Below are 22,163 nucleotides of genomic sequence, written 5' to 3'. Positions count from 1 at the left end.
TGCTTATAGGATAGTAAGATACTTTAGAATCAGATAGCTTTAAAATTGTTCTCTCAACAGCATGTAGCCTACTCTGAGTTCCTTAGCACTATCAGGTTGACTTCATCTTAGTGATGATTATATAACAGTGTTTCTCAACAGGACACAGTTGGCATTTGGGAACAGGATAGTTCTTCATCTACACACATTACAAGATTTTAGCATTCCTGACTTGTCACTCGGTACCAATAGCACCCTCTAGTCATTGACAGTTGTAAAAATGCTCCCATACTTTTCCAGATAACTACTAGGATTGATAACATTCCTGGTTGAGAACCACTGATTATATATGTAAGACTTTAAATTTATTAGTTTAGATCAGTAAAGCTATGTTCTCCAGATTTATTTTTATAAAATAATGTTTTTTAATTTTCCCTCTGCTTCCTTCTAGTAATCTACTTAACTCCCAGCCTGCTTCATACCAGAGGCGACTTTTAGTTACTAGGTCTGGCAGGAAAATTAAAGGAAGAGGACCAAGGGTAGGTGATTCTTTTCCCAGAAGTTCTAATAGTATTGCATTTATCTTAAATAATCCTAGAGTGTTTCTTAAGTATTGTTTTATACATAAGTAGTTAAAATTTAGAGTAGATACGGATGTTGAATTATATGTTCTCCTTTTATAGTAACTTCTTTGTGTTGGTTCTTCCACATTGAAAATCCATGGGATGTTAATGGATTTTACATGTACATGGTATAAAATGAGATTGAGGTCTTTCTTGTACCCCTTTGTTACTTCCTGACCACTGTGTCCCTATGCTTGTTAAAAATTAACCCTATTCTTATATTTCATACTCTTTCTCTTCACTGGATTCTCCTCATCAGAATTTAAATATCTTCTTGTTTTTTCAAAACTTTTAACCAACGTGGCTATACTTAGTATATTATTTCTTCACTTCCTACTTGTTCCTCAGCCATTTCAGTTTGTCTTCTGCCATTCTGCTGAAAACAGCACTTGCTTTATGGTCAGTTCCAAGTCACAGAATCCATTGGATCCTTTCAGTCTTTGTCTTATTTAATCTCCCTCCTTGTAACACTCTTTTCCCTTTGCTTCCATCATCTTTTCTTCCTGTCTCTGGCCAGTCTGTCTTAAATTTCCAGTGCTAGTTCATGCTCTTCTACCTGATGTTTAAATATTGTAGTACCTCAGGGTTCTAACTCTTCTCACTTTGCATATGCTTCTTGGGCAATATAATCACTCTTGTAACTTCACTGGGTACCTGTATGCTGATAACTGTCAGTTTTTCATCTGCCTTTCTGGCATCAAAGGTTTATTTGATGACCATTTAGGTGCCTAATGGGCACTTTAAACTCATCATATACAATGGTAAGCATAAACACTTCTTCAGGCCTGACCCTCCTTTAGATTTCTGGTCTCAGTGACAGACACTACCACCTGTGCAAGCACTTAAACCTGAAGCCCAAGAATCATTTTGTTTCTCCCCTTTTCTTTCCTACCTTATATAACTTATCCATCACCAAATCCTGTCTGTTCAACCTCAACCTCCTAAATACTCTGAAATGTATCTGCTTCTCTCAAGCTCCACTCCTACCATCTTAGTTCAGTTCACCATTGTATATTCTCTGAACTATAAAGGGCTTCCTAACTATTCTCATAGCAGTTCTCAAACTTTTTTGTCTTCGGACCTCTTTACACTCTTAAAAATGATTGAGGATTCAAAAGAGCTTTTGTTCATGTGGGATATAGCTATCGATATTTACTGTTTTAGAACTTAAACCCAAGACATATTTAAAACAAGAACATATAAACACACATTTCATTAGCAATGAAAGCAAAGATATCAAACCACATTATGCCTCATTGATTTCCTACCTGACAATTGGGAAATTTAGTTATTTTAGAAGGCATGGAAATAGCAGACATTTTTGAACCTAGAAATATGTACACTTTAGCAATTGTTATAATGCTTTTATATTTTTATATATTAATTTTTCCCCTCTTTTTTTAAAGCGTTATCGAACTCCTTCTAGATCCAGATCCAGGGATCGTTTCAGACGTAGTGAGACTCCTCCACATTGGAGGCAGGAGATGCAGAGAGCTCAAAGAATGAGGGTATCAAGTGGTGAAAGATGGATCAAAGGGGATAAGTAAGATTTAACTCTTATTTCAAATGCAGTAACAAGTATTTTTTTTAACTATTTAAAATTATTTCATTTAAAGCCATTTCAGTTGTTTCTGAATGTCTTAAGGAAAATAGAATATCATTTCAGCAATAATGGACACCATTGTTTTCCTAATAAACTTTCCCCAAAACTTTTTTTCTTCCTTTTTTAGGAGTGAGTTAAATGAAATAAAAGAAAATCAAAGAAGCCCAGTTAGAGTAAAAGAGAAAAAAATAACTGATCATAGGCATGTTTCTGAGAGTCCAAACAGAAAAAGTGAAAAGGAAAAGAAAGTTAAAGATCATAAATCTAACAGCAAAGAGAGAGACATCAGAAGAAATTCAGAAAAAGATGATAAATATAAAAACAAGGTAAAGAAAAGGGCCAAATCGAAAAGTAGGAGTAAGAGCAAAGAGAAATCCAAGAGTAAGGAAAGAGATACAAAGCATAATAGACATGAAGAAAAGAGGATGAGGTCAAGGAGTAAAGAAAGGGATCATGAGAATGTTAAAGAAAAAGAAAAGTCTGATTCTAAAGGAAAAGATCAGGAAAGGAGTAGAAGTAAAGAGAAGTCTAAACAGTTAGAATCCAAAAGCAATGAGCATGATCATAATAAAAGTAAGGACAAGGACAGACGTGCACAGTCTAGGAGTAGAGAACGCGATGTAACTAAAGGCAAACACAGTTACAATAGTAGAACAAGGGAACGAAGCAGAAGTAGGGACAGGAGCAGAAGAGTGCGGTCTAGAAGCCATGACCGAGATCGCAGCAGAAGCAAGGAGTATCACAGATACAGAGAACAGGAGTACAGGAGAAGAGGAAGGTCACGGAGCCGAGACAGAAGAGCAACGCCAGGAAGATCAAGAAGTAAAGACAGGAGGAGAAGGAGGAGAGATTCACGGAGCTCAGAGAGAGAAGAAAGTCAAAGCAGAAACAAAGAAAAATACAGAAACCAAGAAAGTAAAAGTTCACACAGAAAAGAGAATTCTGAGGGTGAGAAGAGAATGTACTCTAAAAATCGTGATCATAGTAGCTCAAATAGTAACAGGGAAAAAAAGGCTGATAGAGATCAAAGTCCATTCTCAAAAATGAAACAAAGTAGTCAGGACAATGAATTAAAGTTCTCAACTTTGAAAAATAAGGAGGATGAGAAGACCAGATCCTCAGTGGAAAAAGAAAACCAAAAATCAAAGGGTCAAGAAAATGACCACACACATGATAAAAATAAAAAATTTGATCATGAATCAAGCCCTGGAACAGATGAAGACAAAAGTGGATGAATGAGGTATATAAACTTATTTCCATTCTGTCTCAAATTTTAAGTTTTAGAGACTTGCTGATGAATCCCCTTTATGTTGTTTTCTTTTCATTGTTTTGGGTTTATGTTTGTCCTTTTTTTTTTTTTTTCCAATGTGGACTTTATTGAGTCGATCTTTTGATAATCTGCAACCTGGATAATTTGTACTGCAAAAGTTTTAATAAACTTGAAATGAGAAAAACACTTTGGTGTAATACTGTGTGCTGTGTTTAACTATTTCATGTATGCATTTTTGTGTTGCAACAATCAGCCAGTAGCAAACATGCTTTTCTACACCCTGATTTGTGTGATCGGCCAGTTGGAAACAAACATAACTGATTGTTGGAATACATTGTTACAAAAGCTTGTGTTTCTCATGATTAAAGTAACCTTAGAAGCCACTAGGTAGAAGAAATCTTGTGTAGATTTTTCTATAGCATTTATAACAGAGGCTTGCAGCAGCAGCTTTTAATTACACAGAAGTGGGACCCTAATAACTTGAGATATTAAGTCATTACTTTTGATTTTATAGTAATTTGTGCTTTAAAATAGATATTTATATTGCACTTCATGTTACTCTTTATATTTCTACCGGTAGCTTGTTTCATATTAATATTTTTCCTCTTTAGTTTTGTTTTACTTCACTGTCTATAAATATAGTTGAGTATTTTTTTTCAGTTGATGTACTGATTGGGCTTGGCTTGCTGTTACACAGCATCTGACAAGAACTGTACCTTGAAGATCAGGTTGTAATTCTCAATTCTGTGTTGCTGTTGGTCTGAAGAGATGAAACTTGCTTTGGGGGAATGTTTTATTATTATTATTACCATTACCCTTCTCTAAAATGAAAAAAATAGTTTTCTCACTAAAACATACCACTTGTGCAGGTCTTTATGTTAGACAGATTCTAAAAATTGTTAGTATTGACACATTAACTTAGATTTCTCTTTTTGGCCACTGACCTATATAGAGTTGAGTATTAATGTTGCATGTTTTTTTTTTTTTTTTTTTAACTTGAACTGACTTCTCTAACTCTCATAACTGTGAGCTTCAACTGGCAAGAAAATGCATCTTTTTTATCTATGTATCACAGTAGGCTGTAGCATGTTTATGACTCTGGTTTCTTCTATTCAGGGGGCTTTATACCGTAACTGTTAATCATTATTTTAACTTGGCATGTATAGCATTGCCACATAGAGTAGAAAGTAGCAAAATTTGATAGCTTATAGTGTGAAACACTAAAGATATCCAAAGTCCGTTTAGAATTTTGTGTGTGGTATATTGCTATTTTAGTGATGTGTGGCCTTTTATTCTGTAATTTCTCTTCTAAATAAAATGTTGAACATACAGTAAACACAAAACCTGCCTCATTTGAAAAGAAATTTCAGAATTCCAATTAGTAGTTGCCTCTAGAGTGCTTTTGTACTTTACTATTTGTCAGTAGTGTCAAATACCTACTCTGTTACCAAGGTAGCTCCTGCGTAAACCCAGTAGCTACTCAATGTTATTTGTACTGAGCAAAGCAATGCTTATTAGCATAGTACTTCCCGTTATTGATTAAAACAGTAATGATACATTTGGCATTGTGGTAGCCATTTATATAACAAATAGGGTAATGATTGTTTGCAATATCTTGAAACAAATATCTGTAGCAGAGTCTTACAAATTTTTTTCCTGATGGTAAAAGTAATAGATGTTTATGATAATCCAGGGTGGTTGATTCCTTAGAGACTTTGACCACAAACCTTAGAGATAATTGAGTCTTGAGTCCCCAAGCTGTATAATGTTAATATATTTTAAATTAGTTATTGTTTGTCTTAAATTCAGTAAACTGCATTTAAAAAGTCTTTGTTAAACTATTTGAGCTTCAAGAAAGGTGCTGTTTAAGAAAGGATTTCTAATAATTATATTTTAAAAAAAAAAAAACATGCTAAGTAAAAATACTTCTATGTTGTCTGATCCCGGAGCTTTATCCACTAAGAATTATAGACAAGTAACCATAGGGGGAAAAGATAGTAATTTCGTTAAGTAGTATTCTGTTTTGGTCATCAAAGAAGCAATTCCATGCTAAACATTATTTATAAGCCTTTTAAAAAAAACTTTGTTAGCTGTTTTTACAATAGAACAGATATGTGAAGGAGTTGAAGTGAGAGATGACAATCAGCTAGATTTTATTTTCAGAATATAAATAACATTTAGAAAATGATCAAACAGCATTAATTGTACCTCATCTGCCTTTGCATCTGAATAGTACACCAATCAAATGATCCTTTCATTACATTTTTAATGGTTGTGCAACCTTTAGTTTTTACTTTGAACAACTTTGTTTTCCTAAAAGTCAACTATTTAATTCTTTACTGCCAAATTGATAATAGTTTGAGCTTACAGTTTACCTCAAAGTGTGTTTGATTTAATATCCTCTTAAAGATATTTAGTTTGTTTTTATTACTTGATTGGCAATATATGAGAAATTTTTTCATGATTATTTCATGTGAATTCTTTTTCTGGGTAAACCATCTGCCACAGAAATTGACACTGCAGAGTGATTAATGTTAAAGAGCTTGTAGAGAAGCTACTAGGTTGCTTTAAAACATTTTTAAATTACTCTATAGGTAGTGAGTTCATAGAGCATTGTAGTTTCTAAGTTTCTTAATCAGATCCCTCACAGAAGTTTCAAAGAATTTGTCTTATAAATCCATCTTTGCACAAGTGTAATATTGACTCATATTGGCTTTGCCTAATGGCCTTTGATTCTGTACTCAGTGGGAGATATGAAACTGAAAAGTAAAAATTTCTTAATATTGGGGACGGGAACACACTGGGCTTCTCATGTTTTCAGTAGTAGTAATTACTGACAGTTCTAATTTGTTTTCAGGTTAGTGTGTGGAACAAATTAGTATGGTTTTAGTAGTTGATTTTGCTTTACTCTGGGTGGCAGTATTTTTCATCACACTTCGAACCTTTATGGAATTTGAAAAATTCCATCAGCAAGGTTGGAGAAGGGAGTTGTTGAGGGGTTTTGTTTGTTTTTATGTACTGGGGGGAGTGGTGGGATTGATTTGTGTGTCTGCCCTGCCCCCCTTTTTCAAGCAAATTCCTATGTTTACCAAAAGCACATGCTGTATATTTTGTTCCCCCTTTGTGTGTTTATAGTATTTTGAAGGATAAATGAATTGGGTATTTGTATGTGGGTATATTAAAAGTTATGGCTGCTCTCTTTACAGAAGGGAAAAACAAATGAAGTTAATGCACTTCTTTTCCTAGCTCAGAAGTCACTGTGATGTATATTTTTTTAATGAAATTTAGGAATAAAGCTGTTGTTGCAATTGTATAATTAGTTTCAAAATGCTGCTTCTCTTATCATTAGTCTAGTAACTGTTAAACTGTTTTCTGCAAACTGCATTTTACAGAATTTAAACTCTGAAACTATCAACTTTTATAGTTAAACATTGTATAAAATAAACTATACTATCATAAACAGTTTGTTTTTGTATTTTTTAAATCATTGTATTAGCTTATTCGGCCTTTATTTTTATTAAAAGCTAAATAATGAAGATAAATCAATTAAAATAATACTTTTATTTTACCCACAGAAATTGTATTAGGAAAAAACTGAGCAAAGAGTTTAACAATGTTGAACTTCTTTTAAGAATTTAGCCAGCAGTGACAATTTCCAGGTTTAGGAATAAGTTCTAGTGTAACTGTTTAATCATAGTGCTTCACATTGCAAGGTGTCTTTTGCCTCAGCAGACTTTTAAGGTTATACATGGAATTTGCATTTCTGTCAACTGGAGTGCTAGTATTTGCTTTTTAATTCCTCCAAATTTCTCAGCAGCAGGAACACTGTATTATATTCTGTGCCTGCCAGCTTTAATATAACACTTACCATTGTAAAGCCATATAAGTGTTAATTGAGTTTGTAAAACAGATTGTCTAGTTTTTGGTTTCTTGTTTATTTTTGGTTTTAGGGAAAATTAACCTAGTTAACTTGAGAGTCACTGAAAATATATATGCTTAAGTAAAAACGTTCTGACCATTCAGTGGTTTATATGTGTTAGCAGGTGAATATTATTAAACTCTCAAATTCTGGAGTGTTTTTAAATGTTTTATTAAGCCAGGAGAATATGTAAAATGTGAGTGCTTCATATGGACTGTGCAAATTTGTTATTAAAATACTTTTAGTTTCAATGTGCTTTTTCTATTTTCATTGCTTTCTAGGTTTCTTTCCTAAACATACTTCCTAACCTAGTACTGTGTTTCTTTTTTAAGTGTGGATTCATAATTTTCACACCTCCCCCACCCCACCAAGTCCTCTCAATACCCAAAATGTCCTAGTTCCAATTTACATCTTTGCCACAAATTTTAGCTATGGTTTCTTTTTATCAAATTAGCAGATCAGAGCAGTTGTGTACTAATAGGTGCAGGTTGTACAATATTACGAATATACTTAATGCCACTGAATATTCTTAAATGGCTAAAATTATACATTTGGTTGTGTACGTGTTTTATCAAAATAAAAAATGGAATCTGACTTAATCTTGAATGGGGAAGAATCAGATCAGACATAATTGTACTTAGATGAAAAGCAGCTTTATTAACAAATTATAAGCATATAATTCACTTGAATTTGTAGCTCATAATATTAGCTATGACTTAGTCTTCTTAAAAATAAACTTTTTTCTACCATGTAAAACCTAGCCTTCCCTTAGACTTTTGAAAATTATTATATTTTGATCCCTGAGAGGTATAAAAAGGGAGCTGGACTCCAGTAATATCATTTGCCTGATACCTGGGTCTTAATACACCTCTGTCCACAAAAACTGGCCCAGGACCACCTCCAGGTCCTTCCTGTACAGCTTTTACAAGAGGATAAATATACTTGTTTGTTGATTCAGACTCAGATTCAATTACTTCTCTGGCATAATCCTGAAATTCCTTCTCCTTTTCAGCCACAAGAGCTTCAGTAAGTCTGCAGTACTCTAATTCTGCTTGTTTTGCTTGCAGGGCATTAAATTTATTTTGGGCCTATTTGGGAAGGAAAGAAAAAATACACTTTGTATTAGTAAAAAAAAAAAAATCAATTTTTTAAATATATGTAGCATTTGAAGTTGCAGATAGAGCTTTCTAAACTCATTGATATTTGACAAGTCCTGACTTAACAACTATATACTATAATTTATTTCATAAATTCTCCCATGCTTCTCACAACAGTATCATGTTCAAAGTAGTGGCTCAGTATTATGTGATGGTACATCTTTAAACAATGCAGCATGAAATTAAAAATCAAATAACCAAGTTTAAAATCCTGTTTCTACCATTTAGAAGATGTGTACTTTGACAAGTGTAGAAGACATAATAATCAATCGCTGTCCCCATCCATCCACTATTCTGAAGGAATGCACCCAAACCCACTGTCCCAAATCAGCCAGATATACCATGTGACTGAGCCACATAAGATTAAGTCAGCAATGAATATCTGAATTAAGTGGTTAAACCAGTCACATTCTCTTTCCTAAGAATTTGAAGTTGGAACAAGTGACATTTATCAATGTTGGAGCTAGGTAGAAATAAGCAATCTACCTACCAAAAGCCAGTTTACTAACATTTCATAATTTTTTTCTTTTAACTTTATAATTTACAAAACCATTGTTCTTTTAACTGCTTATATGAGGTGACTAATGGGTTTTTAAAGATTTCTATAAAGTTTTGGTTGACACCTTTTCCTTGTGTCTTCTCAGAAGCATTTTAAGAAATGCTGAGTATCAAAAATTAAGATTTTGTCTACTTATGAATATAGTATTCATGAAAATATATTTCAAACTCAGTAACCAACACTTCAGCATAAAATAGTAGCTTAAACCTGATATATCTACCAGGAATTGAAATTTGTGAGGAAATAAAACAACCATATGAATACAAAATAGCAAATTTTTGTTACTGAGTGCTACGTTTCAAAACAGGCTTTCATGCTATATGTTGAATAGGGGATAGGATACTAGGAGTTTGAAAAATAGAAAATGATATTCAATAACAGGAAAAAATCAGAGAGACTAAGAACTATCTCATCAATGGTAAAATGCTGTAATTTGGGATCTTAACAAGGAGCAGTTGGGATATACTGTATTGGTTTGGTAGCAGTTTTGTAGAAAGATGTTGAGGGAACAGGGAGAAATATTTGAAGTACAGAAAAGAAATGAGAATGGAAGGAAAGGTAACCATAATGGAATACATGACTGGTACCTTAAACTTTATATACATTAAGCATAAATACAGATTTGTAAAGAAACTTAAAATACTGGTTTAAAACCCTAAAAATTATAACACATGGGGGTAAAGTAACAAATACCTTTGGAGGATGCTAGAGAGCTAATTATTTTGAAAACTCGAAAATACAGTTAAAGAATCAAATATCCTGTCTTTTCTTTTAAAATTGTACTGCAGAGAAACTGCTGATCATGAAAATTTCTTTGAAAACTTCAGCAAATCGATGAGAAGGAAGCAGAAAATACTGACATTTTTCCACCTGATGAATTAAATCTAGGTAACAATCATCAAAGGCTGTTTGTATCACAGAAAGTGAGACAACAGTCATTACATGCCTTCTAATGGAAATACACAACACCAGTTACGAGTTTTCACCAAAAAACTGAACCTGAATCTGACCTAAACTAGATTTTACATGAAATGTGAGGAACAATACTACCCTGCAGGGATCCAATCAGCAAAATGCAGACTATAATAATTCTAAAAGATAAGAAACCCTGTTCCTTCAACAAATAAATTGCAAGATAAACATAATGGAGACAAGGAGGGAGAACCTAAGACAAAAACAGAGGATGGGGGTGGAGGAGGAGTTATAGGTTAAAAGAAACTTGAAAGACATATCAACCAAATAGAATATATGGACCCTGTTTCATCCTCAAACAAAAACTAAAAATATTCATGAGACAATCTGGGGGAAATTTAAATGCTGAATGTTAATTGTTCTATATTTTTGAATGTTAATTGTTTTAGATGTTTTAACAGAATTGTGATTGTTAATTTCTAAAGAGTCCCTGAGCTTTAGAGATAAGATACTGAAATATACATTGATAAAATGATATGATATCTGGAATTTGCTTCAAAATAATATGGCAGATCCTACTTCTGATAATGGCCACATGAGGAGGTTGGCCAATTATTCTCCACAGAAAACAAGTTTATTATTAAAAATTATTAAAATCAACCATTTCAGAGCACTGGTAAGTGACCATGTACAGGCAACTACTTGAGAAGTGTTTTTTCATGAAAAACTACTAAATCAGAAGGTAAGAACCGCAAGTTTCTGGCATTCTTTGGAGGGCATTGCTATCCCTCCAGCTCAGGAGGTGAAAACTTGCAATTTAACTGGATAATGATGTCAGATTCTATTTGGGTTGAGTGGCAAAGCAGCTAGAAATTGAAGGGGGAGATTCTGGAATGAGACAGAAGAGTTGAAATGATAAACTTTACAGACATCCCTGACTAACTGATAAAACACATTCACACAGGATACCTCAGGAGCCTGGCAAAAAAAGCCTGGGAGAAATTATGAATTTAGTGTTCTTTGGACTACCACCCTCAACCTGCCCACAGCTTGCATAGCAAGGGTAGGAGTAAAAACATTACTGGCTGAAGGTGTCTGAACATAAACTCTACCCATATTATTGGATGACTGTCAACACCAGTACAGTGAGGAACCCTAGGAGTCGAGGCTTTAAAAAATAAAAGTGAGCAAAGACATCAGAGGCTACCTTCTGTGGTGAAAACAGATTTCATAGCTTGCGTCCAGGGAAAGCAGTTGCCTACTAAAAAAGCAACAACTCTCAGAACAAAACAATCTACAACATATTCTATAAAATGTCAAGTTTTCAACCAAAAATTACTAGACCTGCAAAGAAATAGAAACGTGTTACATTATTCCCAGGAAACAGAAACTAACTGAATGAAACTGCGTATTGACTTTAGCAATTAGATTTCAAAGCAGTTATGAATATATCCAGTGAATTAAAGGAAATATGCTCAGAATGAGTGAACTGGCAATCTAATCAGATAAATAGAAACAATATAAAAAATATAAAAAAGAACCAAATGAAAACTGTAGGGTTGAAAGTTCAATAATTGATAAATTCATTAGATGAGCTCAACATCAGAACCAGTGAATCTGAAGGTAGATCAATAGAAACTGTCCCATCTGAGGAACAAAGAGAAAAATATTGACTAAAAATGATCAGAACTGTCAGAGGTTTCTGGTATAATATCAGATGTCTCTGTGTATGTGCAAATTGGGTCCCTGAAGAAAAAAGGATAAAGAAGCAGGAAAAATATTTGAAGAAATAACAGAAAACTCCCCACATTTGGTGACATTAACTAGCACATCCAAGAGGCACCACAAATCCCAAATAGAAAAAACTCAAGGAAAATGCATCATAGTCAATCTGCAGGAAGCCAAAAATGAAGAAAAAACTTCATTTTCAAGAGAAAAATGACACATCACATATAGGGGACAAACTATGATTGAGAGCAGATTTCTAGTCATAAACAGTGAAGGCCAGAAGACACTGGAACAAACATTCAAAAGGCTGAAAAAAATGATATCCAATAATTTCATATCCAATGAAAAGGCAAGATAAAGACATCTCCAGAAAAACATTAACTGAAAGAATTTATTGCTAGCCCACCTGTGCTATAAAATGTGCTAAAGGAAGTCTTCAGACTGAATAAGCATATGAAAAGAGGCTCAACATCACTAATCATGAGGGAAATGCAAATGAAAACCACAATAAGATACCATTTTAAATCCATTATGATAAGCAACAACAAACACAGAAAATGTTGAGAATTTGGAGAAACTGGAACCCTTGAACATTGCTGGTCAGAGTGTTAATGGTACAGTTGCTGTAGAAAACAGTATGGTGGTTCTGAAAAAACTTAAACATATAATTACCATATGATCTAGCAATTCCACTTGTGGGTATATAAGCAAAAGAATTGAAAACAGGGACTCAAACAGATATCTTATACCAATGTGCAGAAGCATTATTTGCAATAGCCAAAAAATGGGAAAAACCCAAATATATATTGATGGATGTATGGATAAACAAATTGTGGTATATATGTACAATGGAATATTATTCAGCATTAATAAGGAATGAAACTGACACATGCAGCAACATGAATGAACCTTGAAGACATAAGCTCAGTGAAATAAGACAAATAAGGCAAATAAGGCAAAAAAGGACAAATATTGTATGATCCCACTAATATGTGGTACCTGGAATAAGCAAATTCACAGAGACAAAAAGTAGAACACTGGTTACCAGGAACTGGGAGGAAGGGGAACAGAGAGTTACTGTTTAATGGGTACAGAGTTTCAGAGTAGGATGATGAAAAAGTTATGAAGTTGGACAGTATTCATAGTTGCACCTCAGTGTAAATGTGCTTAATGCCCTTGGACTGTATGATTAAAAATAGAATCAGTGGTCCCCAACCTTTTTGGCACCAGGGACCGGTTTCGTGGAAGACAATTTTTCCACGGACGGGAGGGGGAGGTATGGTTCAGGCAGTAATGTGAGCCATGATTCAGGTGGTAATGCAAGCAATGGGGAGCGATGGGGAGTGGCAAATGAAGCCTTGCTCGCTCGCGCACTGCTCACCTCCTGCTATGCAGCCTGGTTCCTAACATGCCGCGGACCGCTACCAGTCTGGGGCCCAGGGGTTGGGGACCCCTGGTTTGAATGGTAAATTTTATGTTATGTATATTTCACCACATTAAAAAAATAAGTTAAAACTCAACAATTAGAAAGAAACCCAGGGCTTCCCTGGTGGTGCAGTGGTTAAGAATCTGCCTGCCAATGCAGGTCACACAGGTTTGAGCCTGGTCCGGGAAGATCCCACATGCCACGGAGCAACTAAGCCCATGCACCACAACTACTGAGCCTGCGCTCTGCAGCCCACAAGCCACAACTACTGAGCCTGTGTGCCACAACTACTGAAGCCCACGCACCTAGAGCCCGTGCTCTGCAACAATAGAAGCCACCGCAATGAGAAGCCCATGCACTGCAACGAAGAGTAGCACCCGCTTGCCACAGCTAGAGAAAGCCCGTGTGCAGCAATGAAGACCCAATGCAGCCAAAAATAAAAAATAAAAAGAGAAAAGAAAGCAACCCAACTAAAAAATTGGCAAAAGATTTAAATAAACACTTCACAAGGCACACAAATGACTAAAAAGTACATGAAAAGATGTTCAATATCTTTAGTCATTAGGGAAATGCAAAATAACACCATGAGATAACACTATACTAGAATAGTTAAAAATTAAAGGATGGCAATAACAAGTGTTAGCAAGGATGTGGGGCAACTTGTCCTTGCACTCATTGCTGGTAGGAATGGAAAATGGTACAGCTATTCTGGAAAACAGTTTTTAGACACAAATGATTGGTTGCCAGGTCTTCCATACATGTTGTAAAATCTCTGGGACCCCCACTCACCTCAAATATGAAACCTATGTGATCCCAATCAACATATTCTCTGGGTAGTGGTTTTAAAGAGGGGGAAAAAGTAAAGGAAGCATCATGGCCTGCCATTTGCATTTGTATTTTCTTAAATATTTATCAAAACACAATAGAAACTAAAGAAGGATAAATAGTTGTGCAAAAGACATAAACCTAGTGTGAGAACTTCAATACCCATAAAAACAAAAACTAACTCTTCACATTTTTAATACATTTTATTGTGTCATAACCATAATGACCATCTGATCTTACTTGATAAAGGAAACTGCTTTAGGAAACAGAAAACTATCAAGAACTCTATATTACATATTTATTGCTAAAAGAAGTATAAACATTTAGGAATAATTACCATTTGCTGAATATGGGCATCTTGAACTTCTCGACGTTCTTTATCAGCTTTCCGTTTTTTCTCCTTTTCATGCTCCCAGAAAATCTGGTCTGCTTTCAGGACAGCTAGCAATTGTTCTTTAGCCTCTATTTTTCTTTGTCTTTCTTCTTCCTCTTTATTTTTTATCTAGATGATAAAAGGCAAAGGAAAAAATTAAAACCATTTTTAGCAACCAACAGCCTTCAATAAGGCACAAAGTTAGAAAGCTCTAAGCAGAAAGTCAGCCAGGAGCAATGCAAGGGCAGAAAATTGGACACACATGGACTGATTCCCACGTGGCCAGTTTACTTTGATTTTGTTCTATTTCCTTAATATCAAGAAACAATAAAAACGTAAGTAGAATGATACTGGTTTTAAAAAAATACAGGAACAGAAAAGACCATCTCAGGAACAGAAAAGACCATCTCAGGGTAGGGAAATATTTGTAAGGTAAAAAATTAATTGCTACAATGTTTATAAAGTATCCAATTTATATCTTATGACAGTCAGTCACGTAGGAGATACATTCTGAAGGATTAAGATATACAGAAACACAATGGGGTAATTTTTACTTGATTTATCTTAAAAACATTCAAACGAAAGGTATATTAAATGAATAACTTTTTGCACTTCAGATGCAAACAAATCTCTTCTGAAACAGAAGAGATTATTATTACTTTGCATCTATAAAGATCTTATTTGTAATTGTCTACCATGTCATTTTCTGTCAGAAATTAAACATGGTCTGATTTCAAGACTACAGGAAGATAATTTATACATTGTTTTTCAAATCTGCTAGTTTTTGTCAGGGAGGCAGAGGGAGTATATTAGGAGGGAGTAAGGAGAAACTACAGTGTAAAGAGCTCAAATTTGTTTTTTGATTTTTATTTGTCATCATTGAATTGCTTACCACAAGAGCTCTATGTTCTGCAATTGCTTTTAATTCTGCTTTGTTTTTTTCATACTTTTCTCTTTCTCTTTTTTTCCATTCAGCCTCAGCTTCTGCAATATCTCTAGCAATAATCAAATCTTGATTGTCAAATTTCTCTTTCATTAGTTTACTCAGGAAGTTATTTATTCTTTCTCTCCGTTCCTCCATTAGCCTATAACAAAATAACCATCACTTGTCAAGTCTTCATGAATGGATTTTTTATGGAACCAATATACTTTATTTAGAGAGTCAGATATTTTATAGTCTTTTACAAGACTGAAAGGGAGCCCCATCGCTCCTTTCATATATTAAGTGGAAATTATTTTTAATACTTTATTTTATACTTTATTTTTAGAATAAAGTCTATTCTAAAAATCCAAAGGGAATAATGCATATAGTATGATCTTGTGTATGTGTGTGTATAGGAAATAAAGTGTAAAATTCTCCACATGAAAAATATTTTTAAATACTTTATTAGACTATCCTACTTGCTCTAATATTGAACACATAGATTATAAAAATAAGTCAAAGGACTTTCTTTAAATTTAACCTCAAAAACAGCTATCAAAATCCTGAATAAATTCATCCTTACTATGCCCTGTCTGCAGTTTATTCATAGTACTTTATTGACTTCATCTGTTTATATGAAGATAAATAACTCTCCTTTTACACTGTGAGATTTCCAAGGTCAGAGACAGGGTAAGTCCTCTCTCTAGTTCAGGGCCAAGCATGGTGCCTGGCACATCATCAACAATCACTACAGGGGCTTCCCTGGTGGCGCAGTGGTTGAGAATCTGCCTGCCAATGCAGGAGACACGGGTTCGAGCCCTGGTCTGGGAAGATCCCACATGCCGCGGAGCAACTACGCCCATGAGCCACAACTACTGAGCCTGCGCGTCTGGAGCTTGTGCTCCGCAACAAGAGAGGCCATGACAGTGAGAGGCCCGTGCACCGCGATGAAGAGTGGCCCCTGCTCTCCACAACTAGAGAAAGCCCACGCACAGAAACGAAGACCCAACACAGCCAAAAATAAATAAATAAATAAAAATAGAATTAAAAAACAAAACAAAACAATAACTACATATTTGTTAAAGGAATGGGGGCATTTTCATTAAGGAAATTGGGCAAAATATACTTTTAAATTTAGTTGTGACGTATTCACTGATTATTGAGTGAATTTGCAAAGCGACATGGGAGAAACAATGAGAAAGGACACAGCACATGCCCCAGGGGAATGACAATCTAAAGTGGAGAAAAGACAATTATGTAAATAGCTATGCAGGCAAAAGTGATAAATGCCATGAGAAAGCTAGAAAATGATGTGGGCAAATGAGAAAAAAGGAAGGCTTCATGGAAAAGGTGACATTTCATCTAGGCTTTCAAAAACAATATTTTAAACACTTCGATTACCTACTATGTGCCAGGGACTATTCCAGGTACTGGGACATAACAGTAAACAAAAACATTAAAAATCTCTACTTTCATGGAGCTTTCACAATAGTTGGGGTAGAGAGACAGCAAACAAAATAAATAATTAAAATAGTGCTGTATCATTCAACAAAGAAAAAGCAGTTAAAGTGATAAGCAATGTGGGGTGTGGGCTTGTAATTTTACTGTATTAGTTTTGTTTGTTTGTTTGTTTTGCAGTACGCGGGCCTCTCACTGTTGTGGCTTCTCCCGTTGCGGAGCACAGGCTCCAGACACGCAGGCTCAGCAGCCATGGCTCACAGGCCCAGCCGCTCCACGGCATGTGGGATCTTCCCGGACCGGGACACGAACCCGGGTCCCCTGCATCGGCAGGCAGACTCTCAACCACTGCGCCACCAGGGAAGCCCTGGGCTTGTAATTTTAAATAACATAGGGATGGCCTGAATGAGAAGGCAATATTTGAGTAATGATCTGAAAGAGTTAAAGGAGGTGAGCATTCCCCAAAGAGGGTACAGGAGAAGTCCAGTGTGAGTGACAAAGAGGGAAAGAAAGAGAGAACAGTAAGAGATGAGGTTTGAGAGAGGAGGCTGGGGTCGGCTGGGAATTAGGATGGATGTAGAGCCTTATGGGCCATAGTCAACACTCTAAGTGTGATGTAAAGCCATCAGAGGGTTTTGCACAAGTGAAAAGCATGGTCTAGACAGAAACAGGATGTACTGTAAGTCTCTTACCTCACCTCACCCCAAACTGCTCACTAAGGTAAGCAATGACCTCTAAATCTGATGGGTGCTTCATTTTTAAAATCTCATTTAATCCCTCTAGTGATCTAACACTGATGACTGCTCTCTTCTTACTGAGTCTCCATCCCCCCTCCCTTGCTGTTTCTCTGCTTTTCCTCCATTCTCTGGGAACTATTCCTTGGTCTTCATATTACCTTCATTCTCTATTTGACATTTAACTATGGATTTCCCTAGGGACTATGTCACCTTCACTTCTTACCTACTCCCCCAGGTGAGCTCACCTGTATCCACAGTTCCAATTCCCACTTGTACATCAATGGCTCACGAAGCCATCTCCAGCTCATACCCCTCTCCTAAAGTAGAGATTTTCAGTATTTCCAACCACCTACCACACAGATGTCATCAATATTCCAAGGGAACCCCAACTCACGTGCTCCAAGCTGAAATCACCATGTCACTAAACGCCCTGACATAAATAATGAGACCTTTTTCCTAAAGACTACTCTCATATCACAACTTCTGATTTAAAATAAAATAATTTCAGACAGTACTTTATTAATCACAAAAATTATTTTAGAAGCTGACCTGTGTGTTTCAGCTTCTTTTGCTTTCCCCATTTGTGTAAGACGCTTTTTCGCTTTGATAAATTTTCTAATCTTTTCATCTTCCTCCTCTTGCTGCTGCTGTTCTACAGCTTTGATGGTATTTTTATCATTCAGATGTTCCTTGGAGGAAAAAACTGTGTATTATTCTATCACAAAGAAAAGTATCTTTCAACATATAGATATCTAATACGATATTAAATGTCAAATGGTCACAGCTTCTAATACAATTATTTCTCTCTTGGAGAAATATCCCAAGGAGATAATCAGAGCTGGACATTACGTTTTATGTACCTACCACGCACTTCACCTCAAAGTTATTTATAACAGTGAAAATTGGAAACAACCTCTAAGTAGTCAATAATGGAGAAATGGTTAAATAAATTACACTCTCAAAGACATGGGAAGATACAAATAACATAATCAGTAAGTAGGAGAAAAAAGCAGAATATAAAACATTACCATGGAGTATTTCAGTTTTGCAAATATATATAAATACAAGTTTATAATGAATGTATAACTGGAAGAAATGTATCAAATGTTAACAGTAGTTATCTCTAGGGTATGAGATTATAGGTGACTTTCACATCTTAATTTTCTGTATTTCTTTTCAAATATCTCATTTCTTTACAAATATGAATTTAAAATAATTCTATAATCAGATAAAATACAGTAAATATGTATACATTCATTTAATGTTTGAATAGTTAATATAGTCATATGCTACACAAATTTACAATATTTTAAAAACACACAGTGTAAAGCATCCTTCCTACCACATCCACCATCTGCCTATTCCTAATTCCACCCACCAGACTCAATTACTGTGAAACTACTTTCTTGTCCAGACTTTCTTTTTGTGCATATACAAAAAATTATACAGATGTATATTCTAATTAAAAAATGTTTAATAGGTCAGTTTTTTAACAAAGAATAAAAATCTGTTCATATCAGCATATTTTTTAAATTAGAGCATCATTTCAGAAGTCCAATATAAATCAGAGGGGTTCTACAACTCTACAACCTGACCTGCATTAGCCATCATAAAAATAGGTGTCTTTGAACACAACAGCCTGGATACATAGATGTATCAGTGCTTTCTGTTACTATAAGTAGAAATCAATTCAAGGTAAAAGTTGTTAGGTATAATATTTAATATTCCACTATATTTATAACTCAGGGTCTACTACGTACCTACTACTCTTAAGTACTTTTTATTTTATGGGATATTACTTTTCAAAGCTGTAATCTGGTTATGAGATATATTAGTTGACATGAAAAGGTAATGAAAATATCAAACTCTTAAAAGTGATTGTTTTGAATTATTTCTGAAAAACTTTATTTTACTGCTTTTTTCTAAGTTTATTGTAAATGTTCATAAGATTTTTTATAATAAGAAAAGCCCATGGGCTTCCCTGGTGGCGCAGTGGTTGAGAGTCTGCCTGCTGATGCAGGGGACACGGGTTCGTGCCCCGGTCCGGAAAGATCCCACATGCCGCAGAGCGGCTGGGCCCGTGAGCCATGGCCGCTGAGCCTGCGCGTCCGGAGCCTGTGCTCTGCAACGGGAGAGGCTACAACAGTGAGAGGTCCACATACCGCAAAAAAAAAAAAAAAAAAAAGAAAAGCCCAGAGTTAACACAAAGTTAATCCTGATTTTTAAAAATTGAAAGCCTCAGTTCAAGGTCACCTGGCTAGTAAGTAGCAGTGTTAGCATACAAAACAAGGTCTGTCCTATTCCAAAGTGACTTGGAAAGATAAAAATATTATATCCATGAACAACGAATAAGATTTTATGCAAAAGGAATAATAATATTACAAGTAAAACTCTTAGAAATTAAAATTTTGATAGTTAAAATTAAAAATTCAATAGAAGATTTAGAAGACAAAGTTGAGAATAACTCTCAAAGTCAAACAAAAACCAAAAATGGCAGGAACAATTAATTGCCTACCCAAGAGTCTTTCTTCTCTTCTGCATTAGTAGCAGGACCCAGATTTTGTTCAGAGTGGCAATATGCTCATCTAGAAGACTATATTTCCAAGCTTTCTTTTCAGCTAGGTGTCACTAAATTACAACCAATGAGATTTAATGGAAATTGTTAAGTGGGAGTTCTGAAAAAGTTCCTTAAAAGGAAGACAGATAGTTAGGAAATCCTTTTTTGTCCTTCATCCTTTCTCCTTCTTGCTGCCTGGAATGTGGCCAGGAGCTCCAGCAGCTATTCAAGGCCATGAGGCAATCCTGAGGACAGAAGCCACCTATGTTCCAAGAATAGCAAAGCAAAAAAAGAGAAGCTGTCTCATTCCCCCTTGATTCTGGAGGTACCATATCAGCCTTGGCATGACCACCTCTGCACTTCAGATAAAGGTACTGTTGCAATTTATTTTGTAATTTTTTACATTCTTTATTTTGGGTTTTCTGTTATAAACTTTTGAGTCTTACCCTAACTAATAATATGAGAAAATATTTTTTTAATTAGAGCATCACTTCAGAAAGTCCAATATAAATCAGAGGGGTTCTAGAATGGTAGAAACAAAATAGAAAGGGACAAAATTATACAAGAAATAAAATAAGAAAACCTGATGCATTTATGGGTTGAGGCATCAACTGAGTGCTCAGCAAAATGAAAAAGACCTAAACGAGGTACGTCCCTGTTAAATCTTACAGTTGCAGAGATAAAGACCCTCAGAGCTTTCAGAGAAAGAGAGACAAGGGAAGTAAAAACAAAACACACCAGATCACATACATAGAATGAATACCATAAATGGCATAATACTTTTCCATAGCAATACTGAAAGCTAGAATATTATGAAAACATAAATACAAAACTCTGAATTCTGAACCCAGAATTCTACACCCAAACTATAAAGAAAGCATTACTTTATTTTTTTTTATAAATTTATTTAGTTAGTTATTTTTGGCTGCATTGGGTGTTTGTTGCTGCACACAGGCTTTCCTCTAGTTGCAGCGAGCAGGGGCTACTCTTTGTTGTGGTGCATGGGCTTCTCATTGCGGTGGCTTCTCTTGTTGCAGAGCACAGGCTCTAGGTGTGTGGGCTTCAGTATTTGTGGCACAAAGGCTCAGTAGTTGTGGCTCTTGGGTTCAGTAGTTGTGGCTCATGGGCTCTAGAGCGCAGGCTCAGTAGTTGCAGGACACAGGCTTAGTTGCTCCACGGCATGTGGGATCTTCCCAGACCAGGGCTCAAACCCGTGTCCCCTGCATTGGCAGGCGGATTCTTAACCACTGTGCCACCAGGGAAGCCCAAAGCAACTGTTACTTTAGATGATAACCTTTCCAGATAAGAATTCAAAATTTTTACCTCCTCTATACCCTTTCTTCAGAAGCTACTCAAAGATGTATTTCAGGGGACTTCCCTGGTCATGCAGGGGATAAGACTCCATGCTCTCAATGCAGGGGGCCCAGGTTTGATCCCTGGTCAGGAAACTAGATCCCACATGCATGCCACAACTAACAGTTTGCCTGCCACAACTAAGGAGCCCACCTGCCACAACAAAGGAGCCCACGTGCTGCAGCTAAGGAGCCCTGGAGCCGCAACTGAGGAGCCCACCTGCCTCAACTAAGACCTGGTGCAACCAAATAAATAAATATTAAAAAAAAAAGATGTATTTCAGAAAGATGAAGGAATAAATCAAGAAAGAGGAAGGCATAAGATTCAGGAAATAGGAGCTGAGACCCAGGAAAGTGGCACAGGGAAGCTCCAGAATGACAGCTGAGCAGCAGGCCTAGAGAGCAAACAGTCTAGAAGGAAGAGAAGGACGGAGGACTCTGTATGGGGGAGCTCCAAGAAAACCATAAATAATTTAACATTACTTAGGTGAACATTTGAAAACTAATATCATTAACCATTTGGCAGAACGTACTGAACATATGGAAAAAATTGAGGTATAGAGCTTTAAAGCAAATGCAAACAATGAGAATTATTTTAACCACAGAAAAACATTTATGGAAGCAAAAAATTATAATCATAGTATATTTCTTAGCTCTTCAGAGAACAATATTTATAAAATCATAATAATGATTAAACTAAAATTATGCCATGATGATTTGGGGGGAAGAGGTGGATGGGAAGGGGACAGTATTGGGAAAGAGC

The 22,163-nt window shown here is 35.5% G+C and overlaps 2 protein-coding genes across 4 annotated transcripts in view; one reads left to right on the top strand and one right to left on the bottom strand.

The window, feature by feature from the left end:
- Positions 1-3,661, top strand: part of PPIG (peptidylprolyl isomerase G) — a 41,094-nt gene extending 37,433 nt beyond the window's left edge. For all 3 annotated transcript variants that reach the window (XM_060016621.1, XM_060016622.1, XM_060016623.1), the window contains exons 12-14: positions 431-518; positions 2,009-2,145; positions 2,333-3,661. In XM_060016621.1, the coding sequence (XP_059872604.1) occupies positions 431-518; positions 2,009-2,145; positions 2,333-3,440 (1,333 nt within the window). In that variant the 3' untranslated portion in view covers positions 3,441-3,661. The remainder of the gene's footprint in view (positions 1-430; positions 519-2,008; positions 2,146-2,332) is intronic.
- A 4,375-nt stretch (positions 3,662-8,036) lies between these two features.
- Positions 8,037-22,163, bottom strand: part of CFAP210 (cilia and flagella associated protein 210) — a 36,553-nt gene continuing 22,426 nt past the window's right edge. The window contains exons 6-9 of the mRNA XM_060015672.1: positions 18,041-18,180; positions 15,267-15,459; positions 14,339-14,503; positions 8,037-8,482 (exon numbers count right to left, since the gene is read on the bottom strand). Of these exons, the coding sequence (XP_059871655.1) occupies positions 8,138-8,482; positions 14,339-14,503; positions 15,267-15,459; positions 18,041-18,180 (843 nt within the window). The 3' untranslated portion in view covers positions 8,037-8,137. The remainder of the gene's footprint in view (positions 8,483-14,338; positions 14,504-15,266; positions 15,460-18,040; positions 18,181-22,163) is intronic.

This window comes from Delphinus delphis, chromosome 7 (genome assembly GCF_949987515.2).
Source record: "Delphinus delphis chromosome 7, mDelDel1.2, whole genome shotgun sequence".
In the NCBI taxonomy this organism is placed as follows: Eukaryota; Metazoa; Chordata; class Mammalia; order Artiodactyla; family Delphinidae; genus Delphinus; species Delphinus delphis.
This window is presented reverse-complemented; position numbering and strand designations above follow the sequence as displayed.